A 13,552-nucleotide genomic window follows, 5' to 3' on the forward strand; every position below is an offset into this window, starting at 1 on the left:
AGTGTCTAACTTATTACATCTGTAATATATTAATGATCCATTCATTAGTTTGGTGAGTATATAATGAATATTACATGTGCCAAGCTAAAATATACTGTCCTTAAAATCTAATACATCAGATGACAGTGCAGTTATTAAAGTGAAATGAGGGATTGTTGTAAGAATGATGTGGGGATAGTGAAGGAGTGTTCAAAGATGGGAACTAAACAGATAAAGTTGTGAAACTATCATGTAACCCACGATTAAATGCTAAAAGGCTGGAGTGTGTGTGTGTGTGTGTGTGTGTGTGTGTGTGTGTGTGTGTGTGTGTGTGTGTGTGTGTGTGTGTGTGTGTGTGTGTGTGTGTGTGTGTGTGTGTGTGTGTGTGTGTGTGTGTGTGTGTGTGTGTGTGTGTGTGTGATTTTTATTATTATTATTATTATTATTATTATTATTAGCAATTACAGATCTTAAAAGAAAAGACACAGAGGGAAAAATCATTAACTTAAAGATGTTTTTCCAATTGGGTTCTAGTTTTAAGTCTCATCTATCCCTGCCCCAAACTGGAAGGTGTAGCAATGCTCTCTATTCCTTCTAAGGAAAGAGATGAGAGGAGAGATCACTGTGGGCTGCTATACCTTGGGTATGGGGATTTTCTTAAAGGCGAGGCTCACATTCCTGACAAGCTGTGTGCTAGCTCTCTCAAACTCACTACATTTAAAGTTATAGTGTCAAGTTTTTTTCTTCTCCCAAAGCCTGCAAGCCAAATAGTACTTCCCTCCAAGCAGAGGATATCCCATTCACCTTTCTCCCTGCACCCTCTAGGCTTTTGCCTACTTTCTAATCAGTTTATTCAATCGCCTAAAATAAACACAGTAAGGGAGACATTGTATTTTTTCTTTTGCAAGGAATTCTTATAACGTGCAAAAGGGACTCATTTCACCTGCCACGGTATAAAGGGGATTTGCAGTTATAGGAAGAAGATGCAAGCCATTTGGGACGCAGAGCAAGGAAAATACGTTTTTGGTAGGTCTATTTTATTTCATATGCTTTCTCTTGTGTTCTGGGCATAAGATGCTCTATCTCTTTAACTATCTCTTAACCTGGTTCATATGCTGACTGTGCTTATTTGGGTCTGTGCTGAGTGGTAAAATGCTGTGTGTTTGCATTTAATGTAGGATTCTGAAAATCATAGCATTACTCTATGGAGGTAAAAGCACTCAATGGTCGCAGGCATTGCCTCTGTGTCCAATCTACAGCAGAATATACGGAAATATGGGAGGATTTTCCCCTGCTGGAGGGTTATTTTGCTCGGCTATATCAAGGGGGGAAGCCCCGATCTATGATCAGGATATAACGTAGCTACAGATAGAAAGGAAAAGGCAGTGTACTCACCGATGTGTCCTAGGGAGACTGCTGAAGGCAGCAGGGAGAGTTTTCCTCAGTGCAGACTGAATAGAATGGTCTGATCAGGCACACACGGTCCATCAATGAGACAGCACACTGCATCAGCCCCCTATATCCATCCACTCACCACTGGCTTACATGATGCAGAGGCACAAACTTTACCCAGCTCTCCAGCTATGTCCAAGCCAATTAATTATAAATCCTCAGATGCTAATCAGATTAATATGTACAGAAGTTTCTTTTTTGCAACGAGCCAAAAGTCGTTTCCCTTTAAGATCCCATCTTTTTCAGTGTACTGTGAGTTTCCAGCACATGAAAGCCTTACACTAGGGGGCAGACAGATACTGTACTTGCTCCAATCTTAAGCATTTTTTTCTTCACCTCACAGCATATGCTCTAATTTAGCACTGTACATTTTTCAGAGGACCTAACTCTGACAGCCCCTGGTGATTCTCAAAGTACCACAAGCCAGTGGTTAAAAATTGCATTGACTTCTAAGTTCAGAGCAACACAATGAGACTTGCTCACCCCATTCACAAGACTTCAGTGTGATGCTTGTGAAACACAACACACTACACTTCAACACAAGCCAGGGAAACTGAAATAATGCTGGTTTCTCCCAGTCGTTACGGGTTACTAGTCCTGTGTTTCATCATTTACTAAGGTCAGATGAGCCTGCTAAATAAAAAGCAGCATATCCAGCCTTAACCCTTACATGACATTCTTAGATGATGATGATGATGATGATGATCATCATCATCATCACCATTATCACATTGGTATACTTTGACTATATAGATTACTAATAATAAATTATTATATAACACAATGTAATTTCAACACTGAAGTGTGGCATTATGTGACATATGACAAATGTAAGTGCAATATGCAGGCAGGACACATGGCGCACAATACTGGGATCTATTGTATGGCCTAAAACAGTTAAATCTAGCCTTAATCTACTACTGATTTACAACTGGACATCGCATTGGCCACACTGACCCTTATATGAGGCCAATAGTAAGACATGGACTATACATCTATTGTCTAACTATAATATTAATATTATCGTGAGGTCGAATTATAAGTGCAGTATTGCTGAGCTTCCCCATCTGTATCTTATCATAGCAGCAAATAACGCCTATGATATTATTGTATTTAATCTTTTACAAGCAGAAAGATCTAGTGTTTTCAAGACATATTTTCTTCTTTATGTTACATAAGGATTTTAATACCTCTCTTAGGAGATACTTATGGGGAGTGGGGCGAAAGGGTTATTTCAATGGAAGTTCCAGATTGTATTATTCTAGGAAAAATGTGGAAACATTCCAGCATTAGGTCTTCACATCATCTGTCACCCTCATAGCAAGTGAATGCAGTCTCCACATATGTACCATACATTAAAAGGAAATGTATCATTGTACTAATTTGTATGGTGTGTGTGTGTGTGTGTGTGTGTGTGTGTGTGTGTGTGTGTGTGTGTGTGTGTGTGTGTGTGTGTGTGTGTATGGTGTGTGTGTGTGTGTGTGTGTGTGTGTGTGTGTGTGTGTGTGTGTGTGTGTGTGTGTGTGTGTGTGTGTGTGTGTGTGTGTGTGTGTGTGTGTGTGTGTGTGTGTGTGTGTGTGTGTGTGTGTGTTTTGTTCATATTATGTGAATTGTTGTATACCATGGTGCCCTTTTACGTTATTGAAAGTTCTAGTACAATAATATATTGGGCGATTTGCCTATAGTAAGAGATAGAGAGATGGATGGATAGATAGATAGATAGATAGATAGATAGATAGATAGATAGATAGATAGATAGATAGATAGATAGATAGATAGATAGATAGATAGATAGATAGATAGATAGATAGATAGATAGATGATAGATAATTATGCATTGGTGTTTACATTCAATATTTAAGTAGTTTAGTTCCTATTATACTATATTATCTTTGTATGAGGTTAGCTCCATAGAAAATTGGAACCGAGGAGACTAAAATGTGGATAAGGGAATACTTTATTTCAACAGTTCCATAATGACTGCTGGCAAGTAGCAGGGAATATAACATTTTGCAGCTGTAAAATAATAGATATATCCACAAAATAATAACACTTTACCTTGTACGTGCATTTAGGCTTAACCCAACAAGGATCTGCAGCCCTGGCTGACACGGAAGGTAGTAAATAATAGTCCCAGCTATTGAGATTCTGATGGTCAAGTGATCAAACAGCCACGACCATCATTCTTTAACACAGTAGTATTGTCCATCTGAACCTCTATCACCTCCCATGTGAAAGCTCTGCCTGCTCCTCCATCCTGCTGTTCTTCAGATTTGTCCAAGATGCTGCTGTAGCCCCTACAGTCTGGTCAATGCATGCAAAGGTGTATGTAAATATGTGTGTGTGTGTGTGTGTGTGTGTGTGTGTGTGTGTGTGTGTGTATGTATGTATATATATATATATATGTATATATATATATATATATGTGTGTGTGTGTGTGTGTGTGTGTGTGTGTGTATATGTGTGTGTGTGTGTGTGTGTGTGTGTCTGTGTCTGTGTATATATATATGTGTGTGTGTTTGTGTGTGTTATCTTCACACATCAACTATGTTGCATATAGTCCAAGTAAGTGTAGATATCTCTGTACCAGTCACTTGCAGCTAATCTCTTTTTCATTATAACTGAGCTAATTATAAAAAAAAACCAGACTAAATACTAGATGTACTTTATTAAAGCATCAGTAATATAGTAACATAAGAATGTATGTGTGTGTGTGTGTGTATATATATATATATATATATATATATATATATATATATATATATATATATATATATATATATATATATATATATATATACATACAGACATGTAGAAATTCAGAATGGATCCAATCAATACCACGAATATATATTTTTATTTTTTCCCTATTTTATTTCTTGTCCTTTTTAGTAGATTCATATTGTCACCCTCCCCAACCTTATTGTGTCTGTATTGAGTGCAGAACAGTGAGTGACTGATAGATCCGACGGTCTTTAGGACCGGGCAGTACAGAATAGCGGGCACCCTTTACCACTAGGCTAGCCCTGACCAATAGAGTGCAAGGGGAGGGTTTGCTAGCCCTGACCAGTTAAACACAATCTCTCGCCTTATAAGGAGCGGCGTCTCCATGGTAACGCGTGCTAAGTTGCAGCAGTGGTGTCAAAGTTCACTATATAGAGAGCTCAGTGAGCTGATCGGAGAGACAGCACTCTGCCAGCCCTTTCCTACAAATCGCAGTCACTTCCTACCCCCCCTCTCGCTCTCTCTTTAGCATATTTGATCACTTTGATTGCAGGCTCCTATTTGAGGGTTTATTCTTGTGCATGAAGGATGTCCTGCAGCCTGTGAACTGCTTCTCTCTGCATTATTATTATTATTTGCTGCTGCTGCTGGAGGAGAGTGGACTCTTGTACATGCTCAGAGAAGGAAGAACAAGAACAAGAAGAAGAAGGGATCTGAGCAAGTCCTGCTGGAGAGACTCCCCTACTGGCTGCTGCTGCCAGAGCTGGAGGAGAAGAAGCAGAAGAGCAGGTCTCCCCCTCTGTAATAATCCTTAACCCTTCATGGCTTTCCTGAATGGCTGACTGTGATCTTCCCAGGACCTGGCCCCCAGCACTAAGTCTGCAGCTCAGCTTCACAGAGACACCTCCAAGTCTTCTCCAGACCACTAGTGCACCCACCCTGCTGCTGCTGCTGCTCATCTGATTGTTTGCTGCTCCTTCTTCTTTATTTCCCTGAGACCCCCACCCCCCACCCCCTTTATTCATATATTAAAGCTGCCTGATCTGATCCTACAAGCACCATAAGAAGAATAGGGGAAGCAGCAGTTTGGAAGAGGTTTCCCATAGATATGGCAATGGTAGTGGGTGCTTGGAGAGACCCTCAGGACGATGTGCCAGGAACTCAACCTTCACAGCCACCTCCAGGGCAAGGGCCAGCAGGGGCACCACACACCCCACAGACACCAGGGCAAGGAGTGCCCTCTTCTACCCCTGCTCAATCCAACCCCTCCAGCCAGCCCAGCCAAAACCAAGGGGAAAAGCAGCAACAACAACAGCAACATATTGAGTGTGTGGTGTGTGGGGACAAGTCTAGTGGCAAACACTACGGCCAGTTCACCTGTGAAGGCTGCAAGAGCTTCTTCAAGAGAAGTGTAAGGAGGAATCTGAGTTACACATGTCGTGCCAACAGGAACTGCCCTATAGACCAGCACCACCGCAATCAGTGTCAATACTGTCGGCTCAAAAAATGTCTCAAAGTTGGCATGAGACGGGAAGGTATTGGGATTTCATTTGTTTTACAGTCTATTGTTCTGTATTATTCCCCAACACCACCACCACCACTATTAATCACTGTTGTAACTTTCCCATGCATTGCCAGGTCTGTGAGTTTGCTTGTTTTTCTGTACCCCTTCATTGCCATCCTTGTGTTGTTGTTATTATTATTATTATCAATAATGATAATTGTTGTTACTATTATTCCTGTTATTATGAATTTTTTATATTTAGAATATAGTTATTTATTTAGAAAAACATTTATGTTTGGCATGCTTTATGAAGGGTTAATATAAAATGCAGACTATATTCTTCCCAACACCAAACTCCATCTCCATGGAATAATCTCCCTGGCCCCTGTGACCTAGAATGTCATTCTGCACAGGAGTTAAAACTGATTAAGATCAGAAGGACAGTTTGGAGCTGGGTCTTGTAACACACACACATGCTCCCTCTCCCCCTCTCCCCTCCATTAAAAATTACAATTGGAGTTCCTGCTTCCATAAGAAATAGAAATAGCCTGGAGGTCTTGCAGATGGGTTGTGTTGTTGTAGGTGGTGGTGTGTGAATATATGTGTATTTGTGTATGTGTGTGTGTGTGTGTGTGTGTGTGTGTGTGTGTGTGTGTGTGTGTGTGTGTGTGTGTGTGTGTGTGTGTGTGTGTGTGTGTGTGTGTGTGTGTGTGTGTGTGTGTGTGTGTGTGTGTGTGTGTGTGTGTGTGTGTGTGTGTGTGTGTCCTCTTGTGAAAGTCAAAACCTTTTGTGATCTAAAATGAGGCAAGGACAGGGAGCTGATAGTGTGCAGGGCTGCCTCAGCAGGCTGTCTTCTATGTAGGCTAGGGGTTACAGCCTGCCTCTTCCTTTGTGTTCCAGCTGCTTTAGCTAAAACCCTGCTCACAATCTCACGCACATCTCGCTTCATGTTGCAAACTCAACACAAATACTTTCTAAATCCCAACACTTTATAAACATCACTCCTCATTGTTCTATGTCTTTCTGAATGCAAATGTAATGCAATAAACACAGAGAGGCCTGCAAGCTGCAAGCACATCCATCAGCCACATTATATATTTCTTATTGTGTTTTTATATGATTATAATTATGTTGCCGTTTTTTTTCAATCCTACTGCAAAAGCCTTTCCGAAACGGAGCTTTTTTTGTATTTAAAAAATATATATATATATATTTATAATTAAAATGAACCGGCAATATTATCTGTGTAGATGGGAGAAGGAAACATAAGGACATTATGTGCCCATATGGAAGAATAAATTGAATGTCTTCACGTTTGGGAAGTCAGCAGATTTTTTTTTTATTATTAAGCAAGCAGAGGAGAGATATTTAAGCCATTGTGGGATGTGTGGTGTAGATTATGAGTTGTTGTCATTTAATCATAAAACACAATAACAGCACAGATCTGGGGAGAAAATAGAATAGAATAGAATGTATAGTTTTATATTTTAAGAGCTAGGAAAAAGAACTTTTGCATGAGACCAAGACACCCACTGATATTAATTGCTGTAGTTTCTTCTCTATTCACTGCAGCCGTACAGAGGGGCAGAATGCCACCCACACAGCCTACCCATGGTCAGTTCGCCTTGACAAATGGAGACCCTCTCAACTGCCATTCCTACCTATCCGGATATATATCCCTTCTCCTGAGAGCAGAACCCTACCCGACCTCTAGATTTGGCAGTCAATGCATGCAACCCAACAACATTATGGGCATCGAAAACATTTGTGAACTGGCAGCTAGGATGCTCTTCAGTGCAGTGGAGTGGGCACGGAATATCCCCTTCTTCCCAGACCTGCAGATCACAGACCAAGTGGCACTTCTAAGGCTGACCTGGAGTGAGTTATTTGTGCTGAACGCTGCACAGTGCTCAATGCCACTCCATGTTGCCCCTCTCCTAGCAGCTGCTGGTCTACACGCTTCCCCCATGTCTGCGGACAGAGTCGTGGCCTTTATGGACCACATACGAATCTTCCAAGAGCAAGTAGAAAAACTGAAGGCATTACATGTGGACTCGGCAGAATATAGTTGTTTAAAAGCTATAGTTCTCTTCACTTCAGGTAAGAAAAACAATCATATATCTATCATACATCTATCTATCTGATATCTATCAATCAATATATGTATCTATCTTTCTATTATCTATCTATCTATCTATCTATCTATCTATCTATCTATCTATCTATCTATCTATCTATCTATCTATCATCTATCTATCATCTATCATTTGTCTGTCAGTCTATTATCACATATTTCAGCATCTATTATATATGTCTATCTATCTATCTATCTATCTATCTATCTATCTATCTATCTATCTATCTATCTATCTATCTATCTATCTATCTATCAATATTTGTCTGTGTCAGTCTATTATCACATATTTCAGCATCTATTATATATGTCTATCTATCTATCTATCTATCTATCTATCTATCTATCTATCTATCTATCTATCTATCTATCTATCTATCTATCTATCTATCTATCTATCTATCTATCTATCTATCTATCTATCTATCTATCTTTACTATTACCAGATAAATGAACTATTTATTAAGAATTGAATCAACTTGTGGTGAAAATGTAGTACCATTATTATTAATATTATTATTATTATTATTATTATTATTATTATTATTATTATTATTATTATTATTATTATTATATAAATATTATAGTCACCAACTCCGACAGGCTAAATCAATAGTAATCAAATATATTAAATAAAAAATAAAACAATTTCCTGAATCTAAGATGATTTCGGGGGGAAATGAAAAATAGAAACTAAGTTAAGATCATTAAATAATCCGGGGAAAAGTAGAAGAAATCGAGCACTTCCTTGCTAGGTAACCCTACAGGGCTGAGTACTCCTCTATGGAGTGTAGCTTCCAGCATGATATGTTGTTTGTTTAACTGCATGGGCCCAAATCATTGGGATTCCAAATGTATTTGTGAATCGGACGAGTTAAGACAGGCAGTTAGGATTTCACTGCTCGGCTGCTGTAACTTTAGACAGAATACAAATTTTGGTGTAGAAATAAGAGGGAAGCAGCTACGTTATTTAACCACAGCGAGCAGTGGGGGCAGGGAAAGAAAACACATACAGAAAGAAAAGTTTCCCTTTCTCCCAAAAATAAAATAAAAAATAAATATATAATAATGATGATATTTAAACTAAAATCTGCTCCTGATACTATGATCACAACACCACTTCGTTTTTAGCGTGACAACTATAAATTAATACACTATGGAATCTAATTACTGTAGGTTAATCTGTGGGAGTAATATATCTGATAATATTAAAATCCTCGGGGCCAAACTTTGTGGGACAGATTACATGTTTAAAGACGCAAATTCAAGCGGCTCAGTGACTTTATTGTCACTGCGATCTGCCATTCATTTCTCTGTGTATATATTATGTATATATATATATATATATATATATATATATATATATATATATATATATATATATATATATATATATATATATATATAGTGCTATATTCTCTCACAGTAAAGACATTCACATATTTTGCACATCTTTCCTGTTGATTTAATAAGAATTCGCAGACATTCATCGCCTGAGGCTTTCACTGCAAAATTATTAGATCACAAGTTATGTGTATCTTTTTTAGTTATCAGATCTTAAAACAAAAAGTAATGTTCATCTATAATTGAAATGCTAATGTGACACCCTGTATACAGTTAAATGTTTAGTAAATTGATATTAATAGTAATAACAATATTATTATTATTATTATTGTTATTATTATTATTTAATCTGGGCATTTTAATAATTTGTGTATTACAATATAATAATTATATACTGCAGTCTCACAGCCACCTAACTTGCACCCCAGCTCCCCCTTAACTATGACTGGGAGGAATAGGGACATAAGGAGTAAAGTGTAGTCTTAGGGAAGGTTAGAGAAATATCTCCTAGGTCATTCTGTATTGATCTATCTCGATGGTCATCCTATAAACACACTTTATGTGTATAATGTAAAGACCTTGTGTAAAAATACTGTCAATGATCATATCGTGTTTAATTTGTGACTATATTAGATTATGATATGATACATAATGTGTGCTTGATTAAAAGTTGTCAGAGGGTGCTGTGAAGTGTATCAGTATGTGGCAACCTCGTGTAAGGTTCACTAAAATATAGCATACATCTTGGAGCCTTTTCCCTCCACATGATTCAAATAATTTGCATGCCTTTTTAATGGTGTGAATAACAATATACATGTGCTACTCTCAATTTCCTAGAAGCCAATGGCAGGTTAGGTCGCAACCCAATCTCTAGACAGAGGCATTTGTGATTTAAACCCCCTCTGCATTGTGTTCAATGGTCAGAGTCCCTCTGTAGTCTCCCTGGGCCTTCTCTAAGCCCAGCTCTAGTAGAGAGAGGAGGATAAGAGTTTGCTTGGCTGATTCTGAACAACCAATACTGACAAGATGATCTTTAAAAGAGCCACTTAAGACATTTGCTGAGACTAAAGAAAAACATATAGTCCTCCAAGGGAGAATATATTAGAGTCCAGGACTTCTATTGTTGATGAGTGAACATCAGATGTTGCTCTTATGTGTAGCAGGAGCTATGGAGTCATTAGTAGGCCTTTGCTGAATCATCATCATGCAATGTACGTATATTTCAGCCCCATTGTGTTATTGTATAGTTGTATTTTTATTATGAGTTAATTGCTATGAACAAGGGGTGGAGGTGGGGGGACCTCCACAAATTTGTGACAGGCCTTCAAGCCAGCCCAAGCCAACCACCACAAGTCTTCTTAATGATATAATGACATTGTTTATCACACTTTCTTGCAGATGCCTGTGGTCTGTCTGATGTAGCTCATGTGGAAAGTTTGCAGGAGAAGTCCCAATGTGCATTGGAAGAATATGTTAGAAGCCAGTACCCCAACCAGCCTACAAGATTTGGCAAACTCTTACTCCGTCTACCCTCCCTCCGCACTGTGTCCTCATCTGTCATAGAGCAATTGTTTTTCGTCCGTTTGGTAGGTAAAACCCCTATAGAAACGCTCATTAGGGATATGTTACTCTCTGGAAGCAGTTTCAATTGGCCCTATATGTCCATTCAATAAAATACAAAGTATTGATGGGGGGGAATGGAGGGCAAACTAAAAAAATAAAAAGACTCTGGGGTATGTTGGCTTAATATTCCTTCTGCTAAGGCTGTTACAAGTTTACTTAAAGAAGAGGGAAGAATTTATTGGACTGTGAATTAAAAAAAAACTAAACATAAAAAGACTATTGATGAACTCTTATCAGAATGCATTTAAACCTGTCTCGTTCAGAACAACTTGCTACGTATCTTTTTTTTTTTTTTTTTTTTTTTACAGAAAAAAAATCTGGAAAAAATCAACAGGGAATTCTAGTCTTTTTTGTAACCTTTAAAAATATCGCTAAAAAAAGTGCATTTATGGAAATGTGGAGAAAATTAGCAGAAAGAAAGTTTTTTTTTATTCCAAATTCTAAATTGTCCTGTGTCTATGTATAATAGCTGTTTTATTTCCTTTTTTTTCCTTTTTTTTTTTTTTTGTATTTTCCTGGTTCCAAACCAGTTTATTCTGTTGTTCTATAATATTATTTTTTTTATAAATATATTCTTGACTTAAAAGAAAAAAAAACTGTATCCTTAAAAGTATATGTTCTGTAAGAATTAAAACAGAGTCTACAAAATATCATAGGAAATAAAATGGAACTTAAAACATTGACACTAGAACTTAAGTTGGAAGCGCACTTATGAGTGATGAGCCTAATTTAATTAATATTGAGTCCTGTAATTATTGACACAGTTGAACCACGTTTCTTCATTACACAAGACAGATTTTTTTTTTAAATATTATTATAATTATTATTATTTTATTTTCCTAAATAAGACAAACTGTGGGGTTGAAGTGTAGGGGATTCTGTGTCTTAGACACAGGAGCGCTTTAGACAAGGACAATTAATGTTCCATACAGTATTCTTCATTCTGTTCTGAAGCTCCTATATTACTGTTTGTATATTTGAAAATCCCTTTGTATTATAATTGTTGATATTTCCATTTTTTTAAAGAGACAAAAATACAATTGAAATCAGCATGACAAATAACACTGTTGGCACTTATACATAATGTGATTGATTCGGTAACTAGATTTTACAGTTTTGTGTTACAAAAAAAAACTGAAGGTTTTCATTTTTGTTTTTTTTTTGTTTGTTTTTTTAAGTGCAACTTTTTTTCTGTATACTGTAAAAGTTATAATAACTGAACTGTTTGGTCGAGTCTTTGTGTGTTATATTTCAAGAAAAAAAATTTAAAGTATTCAGAAATTAAAATATTATTTGATATCTGAAAACTCCTTGGCTGTGACAAGTGTCTTTTAAAAACAAAAAAAAACAAGAATGATCTGATCCATATTCCATGTGTTTCTTTTTTTTTTTTTATGAACCCCCTTCATGATATAGGGGGTCTGGCTGCAGAAGGGGTTAATTTAATTTGCTTTTCCTCCCGATCCCCCCACCCCTATTATGTTTGCAGTGTATTTGCATGCCTAATTCGGCAGGAAACGCTTAAACCAATGGTTTATCTATGGTTTAAGAGGTACTGGACATTATTATTACAACCCTTTCCTTGTAACCTAATCCACTATTTCATTAAAAATGGATTTCCTAGGCCAATACTTCTAAGTGCCTGTATTTTAGCGAACTTATTATATTGTTAAACTTATCCAAAAATCTTCTGCATCTATTTTATGAACATGAGAAATAAGAGGACTATTTTGTAAATATATGGTATACACGCACAGGATATTTGGGGCAAGCCAGTGGCACATTTGTATATACAGGTCAGTTGCTTTTTTTATTGGAATTTCTGAATTTTCTTTTCTTGGTTGCTCAATAATATTTTGTGGTATGCGTTGTTGAGAGAAGCATCACTGGGGTGACTTAGCTAGAGGGTCCCTGTACAGACTAAATAATGTACAATTTAGTATTAGTATTATTATTATTATTACACATCCATTGTTTTCTGAAGGGAATTTGAAGGGAATTAGGCCTTTATAATAGAACCAGAAAGTGTTAAATATATATGTAGGCATCCAAAAATTAATGTCATTTGTTAATATGGGGGTATATTTTGTACAAAAAAAATGGCCATATTTTAACATTATTTCAATGTCATTTTTAATTTATTGTCACTGCACGCCTGGACCATGATATGCTGTCTGATTGGGATTGATTAGAATAACATGTAGACAAATATAGGAGGACACATTAGGTTGGATGGATGCATAGAGCTGTATACATAACACAAGGAAATGAGTGAGCGCTGAGCACATTTGCAGAGTATTACTGACCTCTACTTTTTGGTTCCTCTATTGCAAGTCATTGCATTTGTGAGTGTATGAAGTTTTTGTATTACAAAAAAGAAAAAAAAATATCACAGGAAGTTGTTTTGTGTTTAGCTTGTTGTAAACCATGTGTTGTAAATTGTCTCATTGGTATTAAATTATAATTTATGAATTTCAAACTGAAAACAAGTTAGTCCCTCTCCTTATTGTATGCGCAGAATGCTGCTAGCTTTGATTATGATGATGATGATGATGATGATGATGATAATGATGATGATGATGATGATGATGATGGTGGTGGTGGTGACATAGGAAACCTATGTATGTGTGGATGTAGAATTAGGTTTAAGTTTATTATTTATACTATAAGTTTTCTTTTTCGTGCTGAGTTGGAACAAAAGATCTTGCTAGGACAAAAGGGAGTGGTGATTTAAGAGCAAGTTCTGGGAGATCTTAACCTCTTCTTTGCTGAAAGGCTGCATTGCCCTGGTT

The 13,552-nt window shown here is 37.1% G+C and overlaps 1 protein-coding gene and 1 long non-coding RNA gene across 5 annotated transcripts in view; one reads left to right on the forward strand and one right to left on the reverse strand.

Moving 5' to 3' along the window:
• The window catches only part of LOC142749782 (uncharacterized), a 52,908-nt gene extending 49,144 nt beyond the window's left edge, over nt 1–3,764 (reverse strand). The window contains exon 1 of one of the 2 annotated variants that reach the window (XR_012882455.1): nt 3,490–3,764. This is a non-coding gene — a long non-coding RNA (uncharacterized LOC142749782). Of the gene's footprint in view, nt 1–1,374; nt 1,798–3,489 lie in introns of those variants that run through there. The other variant, XR_012882454.1, reaches the window with a different exon arrangement.
• On the forward strand, nt 638–13,249 carry NR2F2 (nuclear receptor subfamily 2 group F member 2). 3 transcript variants are annotated; one of them, XM_075858230.1, is made up of 3 exons: nt 638–1,005; nt 7,232–7,759; nt 10,536–13,249. In XM_075858230.1, exons 1-3 carry the CDS (start codon nt 963–965, stop codon nt 10,808–10,810), a joined length of 846 nt encoding a protein of 281 aa, XP_075714345.1. In that variant the 5' UTR covers nt 638–962; the 3' UTR covers nt 10,811–13,249. The 3 variants fall into 3 exon arrangements, with proteins under 3 accessions (XP_075714345.1, XP_075714343.1, XP_075714344.1); XM_075858228.1 differs by lacking the exon at nt 638–1,005 and adding an exon at nt 4,595–5,690 and having other exon boundaries at nt 7,211–7,759; XM_075858229.1 differs by lacking the exon at nt 638–1,005 and adding an exon at nt 4,596–5,690.
• Nucleotides 13,250–13,552: the final 303 nt, after the last annotated feature.

This window comes from Rhinoderma darwinii, chromosome 3 (assembly GCF_050947455.1).
Source record: "Rhinoderma darwinii isolate aRhiDar2 chromosome 3, aRhiDar2.hap1, whole genome shotgun sequence".
Taxonomy (NCBI): Eukaryota; Metazoa; Chordata; class Amphibia; order Anura; family Rhinodermatidae; genus Rhinoderma; species Rhinoderma darwinii.